The sequence below is a fragment of the Nelumbo lutea genome, chromosome 7, assembly GCF_056320005.1.
Source record: "Nelumbo lutea isolate HS-2025 chromosome 7, American lotus-T2T, whole genome shotgun sequence".
NCBI classification, from domain to species: domain Eukaryota; kingdom Viridiplantae; phylum Streptophyta; class Magnoliopsida; order Proteales; family Nelumbonaceae; genus Nelumbo; species Nelumbo lutea.
The window spans coordinates 62,195,898-62,218,244 of NC_142690.1; the positions used below are offsets into that span (position 1 = coordinate 62,195,898).

The 22,347-nt window shown below is 37.8% G+C and overlaps 1 protein-coding gene across 1 annotated transcript in view; it reads right to left on the minus strand.

Moving 5' to 3' along the window:
• The window catches only part of LOC148846691 (mitogen-activated protein kinase homolog MMK1), a 77,053-nt gene that overhangs the window by 16,266 nt on the left and 38,440 nt on the right, over positions 1-22,347 (minus strand). Inside the window, exon 5 of the mRNA XM_088955385.1 lies at positions 6,216-6,396. Coding sequence (XP_088811511.1) covers positions 6,216-6,396 — 181 coding nt within the window. The remainder of the gene's footprint in view (positions 1-6,215; positions 6,397-22,347) is intronic.

A 22,347-nucleotide genomic window follows, 5' to 3' on the forward strand; every position in this document is an offset into this window, starting at 1 on the left:
TTAATGGGAGAGGTAGGGCATGATGAGGATGGTGCAGAAGCTGATTTGGTGTTTAATGATGATACACCAACATGGGGAGATGTTGCTCGTGCTTCTGAAATTGAAGAACCACTAAAGTATACAAGGTCTAGAGCTTCAACTTCACAAGCAAGAGCAACAAAATCTAGTGTAAAAAGACCAAGCCAACTTCAATTGTAGAAAACTGTCTATGACTCTATGTCTATAATCTATGTCTTTTTTTGAAAGAAAATTGCCTATAATAGTATGACATGACTCTAACTCTATGTGATTGTTCATTGTATTGCATTAATTCTGTCTTTTTTTTGACATATTAATAAGTTGTTTGTTAATCATTTAATTTAATTTGAAGTTTAGGAATATGTTTTTTAATTATACAATTCAATTTTTTCTTTTTTTTATTGTTCAAAAAATTGTGTGCCTTGCCTAAAAGGCACGTGCCTCACCTTGCGCGTTGCACCTCAAGCGCAAAATGGCCCTTATGTATGACCGGCTCAGGCTTTATCTCCTGCTCCTCCACCAACATCAAAACCATTGGTAGATCCACCCGCAAAAAATTTGTCTCTTCTATCTTCTGTATGACCTTATGTCTGTTTAGGAAGCTCTTGCCTCACCAGATTGGAAGAAAGCAATGGTGACGAATTTCAAGCTCTCTAGTCTAACTACACATGGGACCTTACCTTCTTACCCCATGGGAAACAAGCAATTGGCTATAGGTTGGTGTATATGATCAAACACAGACAAGATGGTAACATCGAGAGGCTCAAAGGCAGGCTGGTAGCAAAAGGCTATACACATGAAGTTGTCATCTGTAGGGGTTATTATTTCTTTTGTTGTCCACTTTGACTGGTCCTTGTACCAAATTGATGTAAAAAATGCTTTCCTTAATGGTGATCTTCAAGAGGTGGCATACATGGAGCAACCTCTTGGGTATGTTGCTTAGGGGACATCATGGAATCGAGCAGTCACCGCGGGCCTGGTTTGATAAGTTCAGCAGTGTTGTATAGGAGTCTGGTCTCAAAGCAATGTGGAGTTGATTATTCAGTCTTCAACAGGGACATCACATCTGGGAAGATCATTTTGGGAGTGTATGTTGATGATTTGAAACAAATTTTGCAACAACACTTTCAAACCAAGGATTTAGGATCCTTGAAGTATTTCCTAGGTATTGAAGTAACCCAATCGAAGTGAGGAATCTCCTTGCCACAATGCAAGTATGTCTTGGATTTGTTGGATGAGACCGGTCTACTAGGGGGTAAATCGGTTGAAACTTGAAACCCCTATGGATCCTAATGTGAACATGACTGATAGTCAGGGGGAGCCATTCAATGATCTTAGCAGGTATAGGAGATTAGTTGGCAAACTGATTTATCTCACCATCATCCATTCTGAAGCTAAGTATACAGCAATGGCCCAAACCACCTGTGAGTTGATATGGTTGAAACATCTACTTCAAGAGAGGTATTTTTATAGGGAATCCTATTAAGTTGTTTGTGATAATCATTCCACTACTCATATTGCTTCCAACCCGGTTTTCGAAGACGCTACTCATATGGTTGAAACATCTCCTTCAATCTATGGAGTATTTCTTATCACCACATCATTCACCATCCCAGTGATGAGGTTCTTCCTCTTCCTACCAACCAGAGAATTCGGTAGAATAAACATTTCTACTGTAAACACGTGTAAGGATTAGAAGGAGAATGGTCAAATAGGCAATTCAATAGAACCAAGTGCCATAGTAAGAAGATAAAGGATAAATCCGTAGTCTCTACTCTTTAGATATTATTTGCTTGGGTGGGTCTTCTTATATAAAAGAGTTAGTTATCAAGATCGAGTAGTGCCTTTATTCATTTTTTCCTTTTCCTTTTTGAGGTGGAGCATGGAATTCTCATGGCAATTGACATGGTTTCTAGCGTAGGGCTTGGCAAAATACATACATATGTACATGCACATGTGTATGTATGCATGCATAAACCAAAAAAAGAAAAAAAAAAAGAGAAAAAAAAAGGAAAAGGAAGGGTATACAAACAATAGACAGGGCATAGAACTTTTTATCATAAATTCATTAAGTATTGAAATAAATGTAAGTTTGCTACAACATGTTGGAGCACTCCGACTATACCCAGACTGGGCAAGAACCTTTGAAACTAAGAAATATATTACTAGCATATAACATGCAATTTCAATTCTATTTCAAACATCTTCTAGGTGTAACGATGGAATTGTAAATTTTAACAAGGCACTTGTAACCATAGAATAAAACTCATAAGATATCACATTGTATAATCTAATATAATGCTTATTATGATAAAGAAAACTACACCTCATCCTGTACTCACCAAATTCTGATTAGTCTGAAGCAATGCAATCTTTATTATTATTTTTGCTGGGTAACAAGGTAATATCTACAGAAGTAGTTTAACATTAACAAGGTAATTCCTATAGTACCCCTGCCAATAATAAAGAAAATAAATATATATCCCATATCTAACTCAGAATAAACAGCACATAAATAAGAAACAAGGGAACTACTCTTCTCAAAACTCCACATCAAGCCGGAGTGTATATGTAACATGGACCCAAATTGCTACTGATGAAGTCAACCCAAGGCCGATGTAATGTCTTTGTAAGCGAGTTCGCTTTTTAGATTTTTTGACCAATTTTTCCAATTTTCAGAACTTCACCATTTTGTGATTTGTTCTAAAGCATGGTTGGGATTGTTTCTACACGCCCAACCAGCAAAACCAAAGAAAAAACGTAAAGTCATTCAATTTTATCTTTATTGTAGAAAACCGTTCAATGTTGAGTTGATGTTGTATTTTGGGGTTTCAATTGCAAAAAGATGTTAATTTGTAGTTAGTTTTGTGATCTTTATTAGATTTATGCACTTTCTCCAAAAAATAAAAATAAAAAATTCAAAAATTACATAAACAATTTATTCTATAAATCTTGAATGAATTCTATTAATGATTTATCAAATATCGAATCCATTGACTCATCAACAATTCATGTAAAAAAATGATACTTTTTCTTAATTTTTGATATTTATAAGTAAAAATAATAAAAATATAATTATGTCAATATATTAATTGAAATTTCTGAGTTACACAATTATATGCATCTTAGGAATTATAAGGACCAAAACAAAGGCTCAGCCCTTTTGTTTTGTATTCTTTCTTTCCTATCTTATACAAGGACTATGGTAATTATTAGTTAAAGATTACACCTTATTACTATGAAACCTAGGGAACTATCCTAGGATTTATACTTTTTCTTATTTTAAATAACCCACTGCCTAGGTGACTAGGTGACATGGCGGTCCCCTATAGAAAAGAATTTTCTTTTCATCTACCTAATTACAAGCTTATGTAGATGTAAACTGCGCAGGGTATCTTGAGTCAACTACATATTGGTGAATCTTTCTTGGTGAGTCTAGTAGAAACCACTATCTGCTGATTTGGTCAAGCTTCTTGGGAAAGGAAGAGGAGAAAGTTGTAGATTTCAGCAATAGAAAGACAAAAGGGAAGGAATGAGAAGGTCAACTAGGATTGTGTATCATACCCTAGCCGCCAGCCCCTCATTCTATATATATTTAACTTAAATATGAGATATTACAAAGATGCCCTTAGTAGGGCAGCAACTCAAACTAAATAATGACAACCCTTTTAAAAATAAAAACTAATGGGCCCAAGGCCCAACAACTCCTTAATTTAAAAGAAAATAAACTAAACACAAATCAGCCCACTCAACAACACAAATCAGTGGCCCCACTCAACACTCCCCCTGAAGTTGGGAGTAGATGTCACACATTCCCAACTTGCGTAGATCATGCTCTAGCTTATTCTTTGCAACGCCTTTTGTGAGAACATCAGCAAGCTGCAGATCAGAAGAAATGTATGGAAGACAAACTTCTCCAGAAGATACCATTTCTCTGATAAAATGTCTATCTACTTCAATGTGCTTAGTTCGGTCATGTTGGACTGGATTATGGGCAATATTAATTGCTGCCTGGTTATCTTAGTATAGCATCATAGGTTCTTCTGCTTGTACACCGATTTCTTCTAACAGAGAACGGATCCAAAGAAGTTCTGAAACTCCATGTGTCATGGCCCTATATTCGACTTTTGCACTCGATCTTGCCACAACTATTTGTTTTTTACTCTTCCATGAGACTAGGTTACCCCCAACTAGGGTGCACACTCCTGAAGTTGATCTTCTGTCATCAAGGCATCCTGCCCAATCCGCATTTGTATAAGCCTCTAGCTTCAATTGTCCATGATCAATAAACGATATGCCTCTGCTTGGACGTCCCTTCAAATAAGCAAGGATCCTGTCAACTGCCTTCCAGTGCTGGTCTCGCGGAGCATGCATGTATTGACTCACTACACTTACTACATAGGAGATGTTTGGACTTGTAATACACAAATATAGTAGCCGACCCACAAGTCTTTGGTATCTCCCAAGGTCCATTACTAGTTCGCCTTCTGAGTATCTTTGATAGGTAGTTGCATCATTGGTGGTTTCCCAAGCAAAAGTCTCTAGATGGTCGTTCTCCTGCCAGAGGGTCTTAAGGACTGAAAAATAGGCTGCAACAGATCTATCTCCCTGCCTTGTAGCAATAATCTGATTTCTCAGTTAATAAGCCCTAGCAACATTCTCCCTTCGTGAATAGGTTTCTGCAACCCCATCCCATATTTCCTTAGCAGTATTTGCCCATAAAAAAATTTACTTATATGTGGCAACATGGAATTACACAACCATGTCATTACCATATAATTTTCCTGCACCCACCGGGAGTTGTCAGTTTCAGGTTTCACCTCTTCACCAGTAATATACCCCAATTTTCCACGAGCCCCAAGTAGTTTGTACCATCCAACCTAATTGTAGTAATGGTCCCAGCTCCGAAGGGGTCTCCAGCACCTCCTCCCACAGGTCACATTTCATTCCCGGGCTTATATTCAACTTTGTGTCCCTCCATGCTTCTCAAAAGGGTATAGAAAACAAATAAAAAATGCAGCAAAAACAAAGAAAACACCTTCTGGAACCAACGACACTCCTTTGGTCTCCTGGACTTTCTTCCCATGAAAGATTCCTTCTCTATGGGATGGGAGAAGAGAGAAAAAGCAACCGCCCTCTCTAGAAGCCTCCAAACCACGTGGGACTTGAATCGCCCCTTATAAAAAACTCCAAAGAACCCTAAAAAACTAGGGCAACACTACCTAGGACAAAAATGAAGAGTCCAACAAAAACAGAACTCTTTCCCTTTCTCCAGTTTTTCCTAATTCTGATGAGAAACCCTAGACCAACTATAGGGCATAGAGATCCACCAAGAAAATCCAAAAACTGGGCTTACCTGAGAGCTTCAATCAGCCTCTTAAATCTCCATGCAGTCAGCCGATCTAGGGTTGCATGAGAGAATCACTTCCGGAACCTTCAACCTGCTCTGATACCAAGTAGAAACCACTATTTGCTGATTCGATCAAGCTTCTTGTGAAAGGAAGAGGAGAAAGTTGTAGATTTCAGCAATAGAAAGACAAAAGGGAAGGAATGAGAAGAAGGTCAACTAGGATTGTGTATCATACCCTAGCCACCAGCCCCTCATTCTATTTATATTTAACTTAAATATGAGATATTACAAAGATGCCCTTAGTAGGGCGGCAAATCAAACTAAATAGTTACAACCCTTTTAAAAATAAAAACTAATAGGCCCAAGGCCCAACAACTCCTTAATTTAAAAGAAAATAAACTAAACACAAATCAGCCCACTCAACAACACAAACCGGTGGCCCCACTCAACAAGTCTCATTTCTTATAACTGCAAAAAGGCATTTTGACAATTTCCAAATCATTGAATGAAGCTAAATTTCAGTCTATGTCATCAAGATGTAGTGAACCTATAAGTTTACAAGGTTTCTTCCATGAACCAAGCACATTGATGCCAACCATCATTTCAATAGAGATCAATAATTTTGTTCTTATTAGTTCCCTTCTCTTCTTTAAGATGTAGATTGATACCCATAAAACTTCGTCTGTTTGAATCAATCAAGATTTACAAATGAAAAAGTAATATCATGTAACAGCTCATAAACATGGTAAAAACTGAAATACTTATTAGCAATGTAGGTTGTGCTGTTGCAGTTGTGGTTTCTTTTGTCTCATAAACATTAAATTGAAAGAAATACCAAAAATCTCACCTGTAATCCTCTGTCTAGGGTCAAATGTTAGCATCTTCTCAACAAGATCAATAGCTGCAGGGTGAACATGTGGAAACTTTTCAGTAAATGATTGTCGAATGTGACGAGGAAGTTGTCGAATGTATCTCTTTGCGTTTTCATTCACAAACCCCAAATCTGCTTCAGTTGGGGTGCCGATCAGCTGCAATGTACAAAAACAATGGCTCATATTGAATTGCAGCTAATATACAAGAATTAGAGTCTATGCATGTGAGACAAATGACAAATGAAACATTGATTGAAAGTGGACCATGAATATATTAAAGCAAGTTGTATATCCGTTTGCAATAGACAGGTAGTAATGGCAACTATGATAGAAAAGATGAACAAATGGGCTGAATCCCCGCATGGGTTGTATAGACTGCTTTTTTTAGTGTAATTTTATTTACACTAGTAGAAATGCATGAAAGTGCAAATGAAAAGAATGCAATTTCTGATTTACTTATTCTTTCAGTTTTACCTTGATTTTATTTTACTTCATCAGCAATGTAAAAAAAAATAAGGTCGGGCAAAAACTTGAAACAGAAATAAACCAGAATTTGCACTCTCATACTTTTACACCAGAGCAAAAGAGCCAAAGATTCCAACCAAGCAATCTTCATGGTATCTAAATCGTATATAGTAGCATTTTGAAAATCGTAATTGTATCATAAATCATAGAGAAAGTTGAATCAAATCGAATCGTGAATCGTATCATAAATTGCAAGGTTATTTTTATTAGAAGGCTAATTATATATAAGTAAATGATTTTAGTCTATTCGTAATTCACATCTACTATATATTTATCTCAAGCAATAGAATTTATCACTTGTACAATAGAATCTTAAGATGATATAACCAAATTTGACTTCAAAGTCAAATTATCCACATACAATGGCTTTTTAACCTACATATGATGGAAAATAAACTTAATGCATGGTTCTAAATAATGTAAATAAATCATTTTTTAGTAGCGTCTTTAAAACAAATCGTAGCTAATCACAGGAATAGAATAAATCATAAGATTTATGAATCAAATTGTAGTATTCAAACAAAAACCATAAATTTTTTGTAGAAAATGATTCAGACATAAGATTCAAATCAAAACCCTTGGAATTCATGATTCACATCGTGAATTGTAAGATTTTAACAAGAATTCCAAGTAAACCCACTTATTCTGATTACTGTGTCATCAAGAATTCCAAATACCTCTACAAACCCACTAATATGGATCCTAAGCCTCTTAGAACTTATTCAAATAGAAAGAAATCTGTCCACTAAGTCCTTGTTTTAGCATGATGATGACTCTTGGGCTGAATTGTGTTAGTTAATATCTTTTTTTTCTTCCTTTTAAATGACTGCAAAAAGTGTACTTCTAGGAGCACACATATATTGACTAACAACACAGACAACATAGTGTTTGTTGACCTGCAATGGTATTTGAACAAAGAGAAGAGAGAACAAAATAGATGGGTGGCTAGTGTGTTCTCAGCTGGCCTTAGAGTAAATATTGATATCAAGGGAATAATGCTACAAGAATGGACAGATATGCCCCTGTAGGCATCTATAGAAACAAAGGGTGAAGGAACCCAGGAAATGGATAAATCAAAAGGAGCATGAATTTCATAATTTGAAATTGAATAAATGTTTCTACATTGCTTTGACATCTAACAGATTTCACAAACTAAACTTTGACTTGAAATAAACTGAAGGAACTCAGGAAACAATTTTTTCATCAAAGAAAACTAAATATGACCTAGCCTAGCATACTATATATGCAACCTAGCTACTGACTCCTTGTTATATTGACCAATAAAGTAGATTAATGTAGGGCCTAACCGATGTCTTCATCAAAGTAGTAAAGAGTTCTAGCCTCACGACCACTCCAAATTGTTCTTCTTGTCAGTCTGTCTTGGAAAACACAAGGAGTAACCAAAAAAGCCTATACTGCAATTCAAGTTCCTAGTAAGCTTAGAAATAGATAATAAATTTGAAGCAAAGGTAGGAACATGATGAATGTATTTAAGTGAGAGATCCCTGTTGAGGTTTACCTCCTTTCCAGAGAAGGTGGAGGCAGAACTAGTATCTACACTCACCTTATCTTGACCAGACATAAGGTGAGAAGGGTTAAACAAAATGACATGTGTGTCATATGGTCAATGGATCTCGAGTAAATAATCCAAGAGCCAGATTATGTAGGACCAGTAACACAATCAGTAGATATAATACTTGATTTGGCAAGGGGAGAGGATGCAAGGGGGTTGTTCATCAACTGGGACATGGCTCAACTATGAATTTCTATCTCATCAGCTGTAAAATGCAAAAAACACTTCAAGGCAAAAGAATTAGTGATCTATCCCATTGGAGGAATAACTGTGGATGTGTTCTTATGGCTTTTTGCACTGTTGCCCATAGCCACTTTTCAACTCGATATCTGGCCCTTTTGAGGCTTCATATCCTTAATGCAAGTTGTTTCAAATGATGATAAAGAACTTAACATGTCTCCTTGGTGTGTAAATTTAAGATGTTCCTCTCATCAGTACCCTTTCCCCCTTTTGGACCGAAGGAAACTAAAACCGAATGCTCAACTGGCTACATCTAGGTATCCACTTGTATCTCCTTCCTTTCCTCTTCATTCCCTAGAAGGTAATAAACATGTTGTAAGTCTAGATGTTCATCCCCCCACCCCAATATCTGAGTCCCTATACCTTCATATATGGGATCCAACCTAGCTAGGAACTTGAATGCCCTACTTCCTCTATCTGTTTATCATGTTTCTCATCTATCTGAGTCCTTTACCAACTCACCATCCACAACATTAATTCTATGATTTGGATCAATAGGAGTGTCAGTTGGATTGGTTCTCATCTTTCCAATCTCTTGCAATAGGTCTAGTACAGACTTTCTCTATGAAGTGAACATCCCATGCTTGGATCTTGCCACCTCAATCCCCAGGAAGTATTTGAGCTCACCAAGATCTTTTATCTCATATTCTTGCTGCAATGATTTTTTGAGAGCATCAATCTCCTTCAAATCATTTCCTATCACTACTATATTGTCCACATACACAATCAGAATTGACACGAGTGTATCTCTCCTCTTCACAAAGAGGGTGTGATCAGACTGGGTTTGTGTGTACCCAAAATGGATAAGTGCCCCTCTAAGCCTATCATACCAAGCCCTAGGAGACTGTTTTAGGCCATACAATGATTTTCTCAGTTTACAAACCTTTCATTCACCAACATTTTCATAAAAACCTGCTAGAATGTCCATATATACCTCCTCCTGCAAATCACCATTAAATAATGCACTTTTACCATCAAGCTGAAATAAGAGCCATGAATAGGTGGCTTCTAGAGACAAGAGGATACGGATTGAACTCATCTTAGCTACTGGTGCAAAGGTTTCCAAATAATCAATGCCATAGGTCTGAGTATACCCTTTTGCAACTAACCTTTCCTTGTACCTCTCTATCCTGCCATCGACTGTACTTCATGGTGAACACCCATCTACATCCGACTGTCTCCTTGTCTGGAGGAAGATCAACTATTCCCAAGTTTGGTTTTTAACCAAGGCTTCCATCTCTTCTTGCATGGTTGTTTTCCACTCAGGTTTGGAGAGAGCCTCAGTAACATTCCTGGGTATAGACATAGAATCCAAGGAAGAAAGGAAGGCTCGACAGGAGGGTAATAAGGCACTGTACGAGAGATGGTGTGAAATGCAATGAGTTGTACACTTTCCCTTCCCTTTGCGAAGTGCAATGGGAAGATCAAGGTCAACGGAATCAGCTGCAACAATAGTGTTAGGTACAGAAACATTATCATCAGAAAAAATAACAGGTCCAGGCTCAAGAGGAATACCTGAAACTGTATCTGTTGAATCTGGATCCTCAGAAGGACTGATGGAGAGTGGTGCGGGTTCTACTAATGGAGCATGCATGGAGTCAACCATCGTCTGACGACACTGGTGGTGTTGTGAGACTGCTTGTAGTGGCTCAAGTAATGGAACTGATGGAAGTGATTATGGTAAAACTAGGGGCACAAAGGAAACAAGAAGAGGAACAAACTATGAGTTCTCCTCCCCAGGACTCTCCCCCTTGGGAGAACCACTCGAGAAAAAGAAGGTAGACTCAAAAAAAGTAACACCCATAGTGACAAATCTTCTCCTCGACACCGAATCATAACAACAATACCCCTTTTGGTTTTTGAGCATAACCAAGGAAAACACATTTCTTGGCCTTAGGATCCAATTTCTTGCAATGGGGGCCAAGAATGTGAACAAAGGAAACACACCCAAAAGCCCTCAGAGGTATGTGAAACATCTCCCCATCTGAAAAAAGAAGATTGAATGGTACCTTAAACCCCAAAGTTTGTGAAGGAACACGGTTAATCAAGTGTACAACTGTAAAAACTGCATCTCCCCAGAAATGGATAAAAACTAAAGCACAAACCATAAGGCTTCTTACCACCTCCACAATGTGTATATTTTTTCTTTCTACTCCTCCATTATGTTGCGGTGTATATGCACAACTGCTCTGATGAATTATACCATGTTCCAAAAAATATGTGGTCACATCCTTCTCAAAATACTCTCTAGCATCATCTAATCTGAAGGCCTTAGTTCTCACTCCAAATTGTGTGAGAACCATCTGGTGGAACTGTCGTACCAAGTTAGGAACCTCATCACGGGACCTCATCAAGTGTACAACTGTAAGAATTGCATCTCCCCAGAAATGGATAAGAACTAAAGCACAAACCATAAGACTTCTTGCCACCTCCACAATGTGTCTATTTTTTCTCTCTACTACTCCATTCTGTTGCGGTGTATATGCACAACTGCTTTGATGAATTATACCATGTTCCAAAAAATATGTGGTCAAATCCTTCTCAAAATACTCTCTAGCATTATCTAATCTGAAGGCTTTATTTCTCATTCCAAATTGTGAGAACCATCTACTGGAACTGTCATACCAAGTTAGGAACCTCATCACGGGACCTCATCAAATATATCCAATAATATCATGTATAATCATCCACAAATAAGAGGAAACAACAGTAGCCACCCATGAAAGGAATATGATATGGTCCCGATACATTAGTATGAACAACATCAAAAGCAAAAGCACTTCTTTTATTACTTGGTTTAAAAGAATGTCTACAATGTTTTCCCAATTGACAACTCTCACACTCCAAGGTAGATAATTGGACAGACTCAAAACAACTTTGGAAAAAAGAATTTTAATGAACTAAAAGAAAGATGACCCAACCGATTATGCCAGAGCATAATCTGACTCACTGACTCTGATCCACTACTACTGTTGCTTCTAACATGGTGGCTCTGATGTCTCGAAATCTCATCTAGAAGGTAGACTCCATTCACCTCACGACCACTCCCAATCATCTTCTTTGACTCCAGATCCTACAACACACAATTACCAGGAAGGAAAGTCACTGAACAATTCAATTTTTATGACAAAGAACAAATAGAAAGAAGGTTAGTATGAAGTCTAGGGACATGTAAGACAAAAGATGAAATGTCATTGGTCACTCTAACTGTCCCCTTCCCAGCAATGGGAATATGTGAACCATCTGCTATAGAGACTCTGTTTCTACCAGAGCACAACTGATAGAAACTGAAAAGGGTTGGTATATTAGTCATGTGCTTAGATGCTCCTAAGTCTATAATCTAGGGAGGCCCCTCCTTACCTGAAGTGGATGCAAAATTTGCAATTGCAATATGAACTACCTGTATGACAAAAAGAAGTGGTGTAGTTGGCTCTTGTACTCTGTTGTCCATCTAAAGGGCTAGAACTAGTTGCATCTTTCTTACTCATAAGCTATCCAAACCTTTCCAATTCTATTCTAACTGCTGCTACTGCAATGTACTCCCAATTTGTTTGGGAAAGGGGGGTCGAAGAGTCGCCTGTAGTGGCCACATTTGCATTTCCCTTCTTGTTCTTGATTCGAGCAGGTATGAGATGTGGATGGAGCTTCCAGAAAATGTCTCTGGTATGCTTAGGCTTCTTACAATAATCACACACCAAGTCCTTCTTATCCTCCCTTCTAGTCTCATTGCTCCCCCTGTCTCCATTTGGCTTAGGTTTGGTTGTACTAACCATAGCAAACTAGTCAATCTCGAGCTGTCTCAGCATGAAATTCCTCCTACTCTCCTCTCCAGAAACAAAGGCATAGGCTTGAGAGAGTGTCACACTTTCTCTAAAAAGGATATGCTGCCTAGCAATGTCGAATTCAACGTTTAGTCCTACCAAGAACTCAAAAACCCTATTTTTCTCTACCAGTTTCTAATAGGTTGTTGTATCATTTGCACTTTCCCACACCACAATTTCTAAGTGATCTATCTCCTGCCAAAAGGTTTTCAGCATTGAAAAATACATGGCAAGGGGTTTATCTCCCTGTTTTATACTAATCACCCAATTCCTTAACTAATAGGCTTTGTCTACATTTTGCTTCTGAGAATAGGTTTTAGCCACTCCATCCCAAATTTCCTTTGCAGTATTAGCCCATACAAATTTTTGCCAATGTGAGGTAACATAGAATTACATAGCCAGGACATAACCATGTAATTCTCCTGCACCCATCGAGAAGAATCTATATCAGGTTTCTTTTCCCTAGTGATGTACCCTAATTTTCCATAGGCACCAATAGCGATCTTGGTTGATTGTGCCCATTCTAAATAATTTGTACCATCAAGCTTCATTGTAGTAATGATTCTAGACCCAAAAATATCACTACTACCCCCAACACCCAGTCCTGTGGTACCGATGGATTCCACCTCGGTACTCCAACTCTCCATCTTACTTCAAACAACTCAATAGTAAGAAAAAATAGGTTGGAGAGCTTCCAAAAGCAATTTGAACTCACACACAGAAACGAATCCTTCAGGGAGAAGAAAAACCTATCCGAAGAGAAATCTCTCTCCTCCAAGCGTCTCCCATCAAAGAGAAAAGGAAACTGGCCACTCCAGGAGGCCTAGATCAGAACAAAATTCAAGAGTCTAGCTTTTCAAGGACTCTTCCCCGTACTCCAGTTCTTCCTGATTTTGATGTTGAATAGTAGATCACCTTCCTAAAGACTAGACCCCACCAAAAAATCCAAGAACTGGGCAATTTGCAGTAGATCGATCAGCCCTTTATCACCTCATGCAGTCGGCCGATCTAGGGCTGCATGAGAAAACTCCAAGAACCCTAGCCAAAGCTCTGATACCAAGTAGAAATCTATTGAATTAAAAACTACGAAAGAAAAAAGGTGTTTTCTTGAAGGGGAGAACAAAGAGAGAAGAAGAAGAGAAGAAAAGAGCTTGAGAAAGAAAAAGAGAGCATAATCTTGCCACCCCCTTCACTTAATAATTGTATTAGAAATATAAGAGTATGATGACTACTATGCCCTTATAGGGCGGCAAACACTAAAAACCACATAAAAAAGTTAAAGAAATAATAAATAATGGACATAACACAACTGCTGTGGTCCCCGCTTCCTATCTAACAATTAACATAAACAACTACTCCTAAAACAACACAAAAACTAAACAAATCTTCAACAGAAAGTAAAGCAAGAACAGAGAGTTTTGGTGATGTTGGTAGGGTTTGAAGCAGTGGATTAGTTTAAATGTTTCATTGAAGAAGCTTTAGTTTAGGAGCTAGACATTTTGAAAAGTGTGAAGATGGAAGAAAGAAGAAAATACGTTGCAGAAAGAAAGAGGAACAATAAGGGAGCTTCCATTGTGTTGTATGAATTTTCTGAAGATGGGAAGAAATAATTAGTTTGTTCCCCTGAAGGTTGCAAGTCTTACTTCTCTAGCAGCACTTTTTTGGGCTTTCTAGAAAGGATTCAGAGGAAGAACAAGGACTATGTTGGAGAGAGGCATTCTTCTTTGGAAGTGGTGACAATGGCCAGGTGTCAGGGCAAGGCAGAATAGGCATCAGGTTAGAGAAAGAAAATTGGGAGGAAAGCTGGTTGTGGAGGTGAAAGAATCTGTTAGAGACTAAAGGATAATTGTCGATGCTATTGTGAGTAATTTGAAGCTGAAAGGTACAGTGATCTTAACTCCATTTGAATAATGTAAAACTCTTCTTGACCTGCAAGAGGATAAGTTAGAGGCACAGTCGCTGGTTGTTGAGACTAATAATGGTATTGTTACAGTATCCATATGATGCCCTTTCATCTCTAGAAGAAGGAAGTTTTTGAATCAATTCAATTCATAGTTGTCAAGGCGACACATAGGCAACAAGGCGCCCTTTGAGGCTCGCCTCACCTAATCGCCAAGCAGTTTTCTACCTCCTACTATAAAATACTTTTTTATTCATTCTTTTTTGAGATTATAATTATAAAATAGACATCATTAAACTAAAATAATCATTTTGTGTGTTTATATACTAATTTCTTTTATTATTTTCTTATTTATTAGGGTTTAATCAACACAAACATTGCTAAATGCTGTATTGAACCCTCAAAGACTTAAAAACCTGAACCAACAAGTAAGGAAGAACTTCAAATTTTATATAATCAGCACATTTTCCTCTTCTACTTCCTACTATAAAATACTCTTTTATTCATTCTTTTTTGAGATTATAATTATAAAATAGACAATATTAAACTAAAATAATCATTATGTGTGTGTTTATATACTAATTTCTTTTTATTATTTTCTTATTTATTAGGGTTTAATCAACACAAACATTGCTATATGCTATATTGAACCCTCAAAGACTTAAAAACCTGAACCAATAAGTAAGGAAGAACTTAAAATTTTATCTAATCAGCACATTTTCCTCTTCCATATAGTCTTCTTCTTCTACTACTACTACCAATACTTTTTATTTTCTTCTTTTCCTATAACAAAAATAAGGGTTCCGCCCCTATATTTTTTAATTTTATTTTTCTTCTTCCTCTTCTACTCATGAATATGTTGATTTTCTATACTTCAATATGAAATTTATACTTTTCTTAAGAAAATCATGAATAATTAATAAAGAAATATGGTTATGGTACCTAGGGAACTACCCTAGGATATATGTTTTTAACATAAAAAATCCGTTGCCTAGGTGATGCCTAGGCGACTAGGCAACAAGGTGCCCCCCAGTCGCCTAGCCTTGCCTTGGTGCCTTCAAAACTATGATTGCATCTGTATGTGGCTAGAAGCCTGAGGGGATTTTCCAAGTTGATCCATTTAGCTACCATGATACTGAATGGAGTGAAGCCAGAATATATTCCAGAGAAGGTTGAAGTACTTTCAGATGGTGTGTTCTTTCCTGCATGACTAGTGTCCTCTATTGGACTTCTCTTTGTAGGGATGCACACAAAGAAGATAATGAAAGGACAGAAGAAGAAATGCTACGTGGCAAAAGGAGAAAGGGTGATTCTAAGACCGGTGGAAGCTTCTCAAATGCAGGTAAATGAAGTATAAATGATGGAAGACTGGGAGGAAGTTTTAGACGCTTAGAAAATGAAGAGCTAGTGTGGCACATGGTGGAACTTTCGCCCAGACATCATGATTTAGTGGTTTTAAGTTATTAAATAGAAGCTTTATTAGAGTCACGTGACCCCTTGATGGAGCACATGTACACTTTTGATGTGGGGCACTTGTGGTGCAGTTCAGAAACAAATCATGTTCAAAGTAGCTTCAAAGAAAAGAATCAAAGCCAAAAAACGGGAAGAAGAATAATTCTTCGCTGAATACATAAGAGAAATCAACAAAAACTCCCCTAGCTTTGCCCTAGCTACTCTTTATATAGACTTCTTTGCACTCTTATGCCTCTTACAAGGAAGTTTCCTAATCTAATAAAACACTCCTTATTATAATCCTACTAACTCTCTTCAAAAAAGAAAGTCCTAATTGCATACAAATTCGGAAATCGCACTGTAACGCTAATTTGGTAAACACAAACTAAGATAGAAATTCTGTGATGGTGCTAACTTGGTAATTGTTTACTCAGTTGGGCCGAATCTCGCACTACATCATCCTCCCCAGGTTGGAAAGAATCCGACCCTAGATTCATGTTACCATCTGAGAGAAAGCCAACATATGGTGTTGCGCTTCCATTGTGCTTCTCTAACTTTCTCATAGGTAACTGGTGGTGTAACCCTCCAATATGAATTGAACTATCTTCATTACATCCCTTAACTTTTGAAATGTTTTTCTTGATCTTCAAATAACTTAATTCTTCCTTTATTGACCATGTTGGACATTGCAAAATTTCTTGCCAATAAGGATTTTTATAAACATGTATGTAGACAATGTAATCATAATCCCCAAGATTATAAGTATTAACTCCATCATTTTGTAATTCATTGTGAATGATAGAAGATTCCTCCTTAGCAATTGGTTCTTCATCAAAGATTGGAGGTTTATTCCAATCAACAAGTTTCTCTTCAATAGATATTGTAGAGGAGAATGGCCACACAAGATTTTCGTTAGTATCCTCAACAATATTAAAGCAATCAACAAAGCCATAAGATTTGATTTTACCTTCAAACTCTGAAACCGATAACTCCTTCATGGAACTCCATGAAACTATGGGAATTCAAACTTGAGATCACTTTCCCATCACTTCCATTCACCATCTACAAGTACAACCAATTTGGTTGCTTGCTGAGTAGGGAAACCTCCATGAAACTTTAGGATCTCAATATTAAAACCAGTTTCGAACTATTTATGGTCACTACCCACAACAACATCCAACCTGGATGCTTGCCTTGATAATGAAAATGAACGAGTGGAGGCACATGCATCGGAGCTGTTGTTTCCTGTTTTAGAATGAGAACGTAGTGGTCTCAACTCTTGAGCAAGTGCATTGACTTGTCTTCTCAACTCGGCCACCTCCTTTTGTGTTCTGTTGTTGAGTTTCTACTCCATGATGTGAGCCACTTGTGTCTTCTTAGGAGTCATAATCCAAAGAAGGATCAAACTTGTGCTTTGATACCAAATGGCACAATTCGGAAACAAATCACGTTCAGAGAAGCCTCAAAGAAAAGAACCAAAGCCGAAAAACAGGAAGAAGAGTAGGGTTGGGTTTGTTTCCTTGAGAAGGGTTGGGTTTGTCCTTTATTGAAAGAGATTTAGGGATTTCTGGGAGGGGCTGAATTTGGTTTATTTATGGGTTTCTTTTATTTGTATCTTGTGGAAGGTGATTCCTTATCACCTTTTCTATGTAATTTCTTTCTCTTGAATGTTTTTTCCAATTTTATTTATCTTCAAAAAAAAAAAAACAATTCCAACAAGCACCTAGTTGCAAAACACTTCTCAGCCCACCTGCACCTTCCAAAAATTTCAGAAAACCCTTCTACAGCAGTTGGCAGCACCAGAAACTCTTCTCCAGGATTAAATCTAAGACTGTCTACTCAGTCCTCCTAGATCTGTTTTAAACAGATCTCACTAGTAGCCAAATGGCAACTGACTATGAACAAGCTCTAGTAGGGCATGCACCAGACAAAACTTCCCCTTTGGTCCCTACACCCAAAGGGAAACCCTAGATACAGGTCCTTTTGTGTACAAGAATCAGACCTAGGGCTATTTAATCAGTAACCAGAAAAAAAAAAAAAAAGACAACAGAAAGGAGAAAAAAATAGGTCAGAACAAGCAGAAATAAGGTCGTTAGTGCTCTGATACCATGTTTGTTGACCTGCAAAGGTGATTAGAGCAAAGAGAAGAGAGAAATTGAAGATAAATCAAAATAGAGGGGCGGCTAGTATGTTCTCGGCCATCCCTAAAGTTAACTTTTATATTAAGGGAATAATGTTACATGAATGGACAGATATGCCCCTGCTTAGTGAAGGCACACTTCATCACAAATATAAAGAAACTAATCCAGGCCGAATAGCTTCAGGCCCAACACAGTAATAACTAATAACATAAAGAGGAAAAGGCCCAAAGAATAGATCACTAATTACAACAATTTGAAATGTCAGATCTAGTCACACAAAAGTAAACTGCCCACGTCTTTGATGCATGGATTTTCTCTAAGAAACTCTACATCTTCAACATAATTCTATGGTTCTACTTAATAAGTGTATTAGTTGGTTAAAGTGCAAGATTTTTGCCACCTCTGCTCCTTGTAGAATTGCTATCAGTTCAGCTCTTATAGAGTTAATAACTCCTATTTGACTGGAAAACAATGGATTTACAAGGCCCCATTCATCCCTAAGCACACCCCCACTCTGAAGGGTACCAGATTGCCCAAGCTACACCAATCAAAATTAAGTTTAATGTTTTGGAATGGTAGAATACTGATCTATTTCATTTTATTGCCAATCAGCATATTTATACAGTAAGCTGCAGCAATAAATAGAAAGAAGAAAAAATAGAAAGAAAAGAAAATAGAAAGTAGAAAAATAGAAAGAAAAGAAAATAGAAAGTAGAAAAATAGAAAGAAAAGAAAATAGAAAGTACAAGAAATGAAAGAAAGAAATAGAAAGAAAACTTTCTAAATCAATCCTTCCACAATCCTAGGAATATATACAATTCTATTTTTACAAAACTACCAAATATAGATCTACACCAGTAACCCCACATTTTCCAACACTCCCCCTCAAGCTGGTGAATAGAGATCCTCCATTCCTAGATTGGCTATAATTCTTCGAAAGTCTGTACTATTGAGCCCTTTAGTAAATACACCGGCCAGTTGTCCTTTTGTAGACACATAGGGAGTGCAAATCAACTTGTTGTCCAGTTTCTCTTTTATAAAGTGTCGGTCGATTTCAATGTGCTTCGTCTTGTCATGTTGAACAGGATTGTGAGCAATATTGATGGCTGACTTGTTATCAAAATATAGTTTCAAAGGCTCTTCTCGTGGAATCTTCAGGTCTTCTAAAATTATCTTCAACCAGAGTAATTCACACACTCCTTATGCCATAGCCCTGAATTCTGCCTCTACACTTGACCAAGCCACTACATTTTGCTTCTTACTCCTCCAAGTGACTAAGTTTCCTCCCAAGAAGGTAAAGTAACCGGAAGTGGACCGTCTATCTACTGGAGATCCTGCATAATCGGCATCTGTATATGCTTCAAGAGCCAGTCCCCCATTTCTTCTGAATAAAATTCCTTTTCGTGGATTGGCTTTCAAATAGTGCAGAATTCGATGAGCAACATGCAGATGAACTTCTTTAGGATTATGCATAAACTGACTTATTACACTTATAGCGTATGCAATATCTGGCCATGTATGTGCAAGATAAATGAGTTTTCCAACCAGTCTTTGGAACATCTCCTTGTCTACACTTGCATTTTCGCTGGCTTCTCCAAGTTTATGATTGGGATCTATAGGCGTGGAAGCTGGTTTACAAGCCATACTTCCTGTTTCTCTCAAAAGATCAACAACATACTTTTGTTGAGAGATAAAGATGCCTTGTTTAGAATGTGCAACTTCAATTCCGAGAAAATACTTTAGTCTCCCCAAGTCTTTTATCTCAAATTCTCTGGAAAGGCAGTTTTTCAATGCTTCCTTCTCCTTTTTATCATTCCCAATAACGATTATATCGTCCACATAAACTAATAGTGCAGTAACTCCCCCTGAGGCTGTGTGTTTGATAAACAATGTGTGGTCACCTTGACTTTGCTTGTAACCTATACTAAGCATCACCTTTGTAAACCTTCTAAACCATGCTCTCGGAGATTGCTTGAGGCCGTATAGTGCTTTCTTCAACCTACAAACTTTGTTCCCCTTAATGCCTTCTCCAAAACCCGGTGGAATGTCCATGTATATCTCCTCTTCTAGATCACCATGGAGAAATGCATTCTTTACATCAAACCGTTGCAAATCCCAATTATAGTTAGCAGCCAAAGACAACAACTCCCTTAGAGTATTCATTTAGCTACTGGGGCAAAAGTTTCCTAATAATCTACCCCATAAGTTTGTGTATATCCCTTGGCTACCAGTCGTGCTTTGTACCTTTCTAACGACCCATCAGATTTGTACTTAATTGTGAACACCCATTTACAACCTACAGTCTTCTTGTTTCTTGGTAGATCCACAACTTCCCATGTGTTGTTCTTTTCTAGTGCCTCCATTTCCACTCTCATGGCTTTTCTCCATTCCTTATTAGAAAGTGCCTCAGTTAGAGTATTAGGAATTGGAATGGTGTTAAGGCTGGCTAGAAAACTTTTATGGGATTTAAAGAATCTTTGGAGCGACACAGATTTGGCTAAAGGGTACAATGGGCGTTTGGTACATTCTAGGTCATACTCAGACTGTGAAGGAGCAGGTTCAGGTTCTGCATATCCCTCAGTTCCAGGATTAGGAGTTGAATCTTGGACTTGCACAGGTTGAGGATGATAACATTTATAACCTTTCAAATGTGACATCGATGGAGGTGTAGAATTTTCTGGTGGCTGGATGATAACATTTATAACCTTTCTGAGTCGGGGAATATCCCAAGAAGACACTCCTGATTGCTCGTGGATCCAATTTTCCCTTATTATGGACATGAACAAAGGCAGTGCAGCCAGAAATTCTTGGTGTGAGATTATTTGAGGTTCGAATATCAGGGTAGAATTGAGAAAGGACTTGTATTGGGCTTCGGTTGTCAAGAACTTTATATGGTAGTCTATTTATGGTGTATGCAGCAGTAAGGACAGCTTCCCCCCAATATTGTTTTGGCAACCGGTTGTGAAAGAGAAAGGCTCGAGTGGTTTGCAAAAGATGGCCATTTTTCCTCTCAACTATCCCATTCTATTAAGGAGTTTTAACACAGGAGGATTCATGCACAATGCCTTCTTTTTGAAAAAATGGGGACAAATTCTGATTAAAATAATTTGTAGCATTATCAGATCAAAACTTTTTAATTCTCACACCAAACTGAGTTTGGACCATGTTACGAAAGTTGGGAAGAATGGTACCCACATCAGATTTAGACTTAAGAAGAAAGATCCATGTGACCCTAGTGCAATCGTCAATAAAGGTGACAAACCATCTAGAACTAGTAATATTGGGATTTGAGAAGGGCCCCATATATCCGAATGAATCAAATAAAAAGGAGTTGAAGATCTTTTATTGCTGATTGGGAAAGAAATCCTTTTGTCCATAGCAAGTTCACAAACATCACAATGAAAGGTTTCAACATCAATTCCTTTAAACAAAGAATGAAGCATTGTTTTTAAAACAGGAAATGAAGAATGATCGAAACAGAAGTGATGACGCCAAATTAAATCTTTATTGGAGGTAGATAAGAATGACTCGTGTGTGACATGCATAACAGTGTGAGATGGTTTGTTGGTTGCTTCAAGGTAGTAGAGTCCATCCCTTTCCTTAGCAAGTCCAATCTTCTTCCCCGAAACCTGGTCCTGAAATACACAGTAAGAAGGAAAGAACACAACATTGCAGTTCACATCCTAGGTGAGTTTATGTATAGAGATAAGGCTAGTGGATAACTTAGGAAAATGAAGCACATTTTTAAGCAATAGGGATGGAGTAATTTGAATATTCTCAATCCCTGCCACTGTGGTTAAAGAACCATCAACAACAAAAATTTTTCTATTACTAGGACAGGGTGTATAGGTGAGAAAATGTAGTGAAGAGGGTGTCATGTGGTCAGTAGCTCCAGAATCAAGAATCCATGGAAAAACACTGGCCGAGGCATGTAATCCTAGAGATAAAGACTAACCTGAGAGAGCAAGAGAAGTAGAACCACTTCCTGGTTTCAAGGATTTCAGGAAGCTCCTTAACCTTTCAATTTTTCATCATTAAATGGTCCCTAACTTGAGTGTTCTTGCTGCGGGGTTGTGGAGACATTATGGGCCTGTTGAACTCCTTTTGAAACTCCTCGATTTCCCCATTCCTTGCTGGATGTGGGAGGTTTCCCATGAAGTTTCCAACACCGATCTTTTGTGTGTCTGGGCTTCTTGCAATAGGTGCACCAGAGGTTATCGTTAGAGTCATGGGTAGTTGTGTCGCGAGCCAAGTTGTGATTGTTCTCACCCTTTGAACCATTGTAACTTCCTCCCCTTGCCACCATGGCTGAGCCTTCGGGATCTTTAGGCTCAAGCATGATTCCACGGCGGCTTTCCTCAGCTCTGAAGGGGGCTATGACTTCATTCAATGGAGGCACTTCTTTGCCAAGAATTTGTATTCGGACCTGATCAAATTCAGCATTCAGTCCGACCA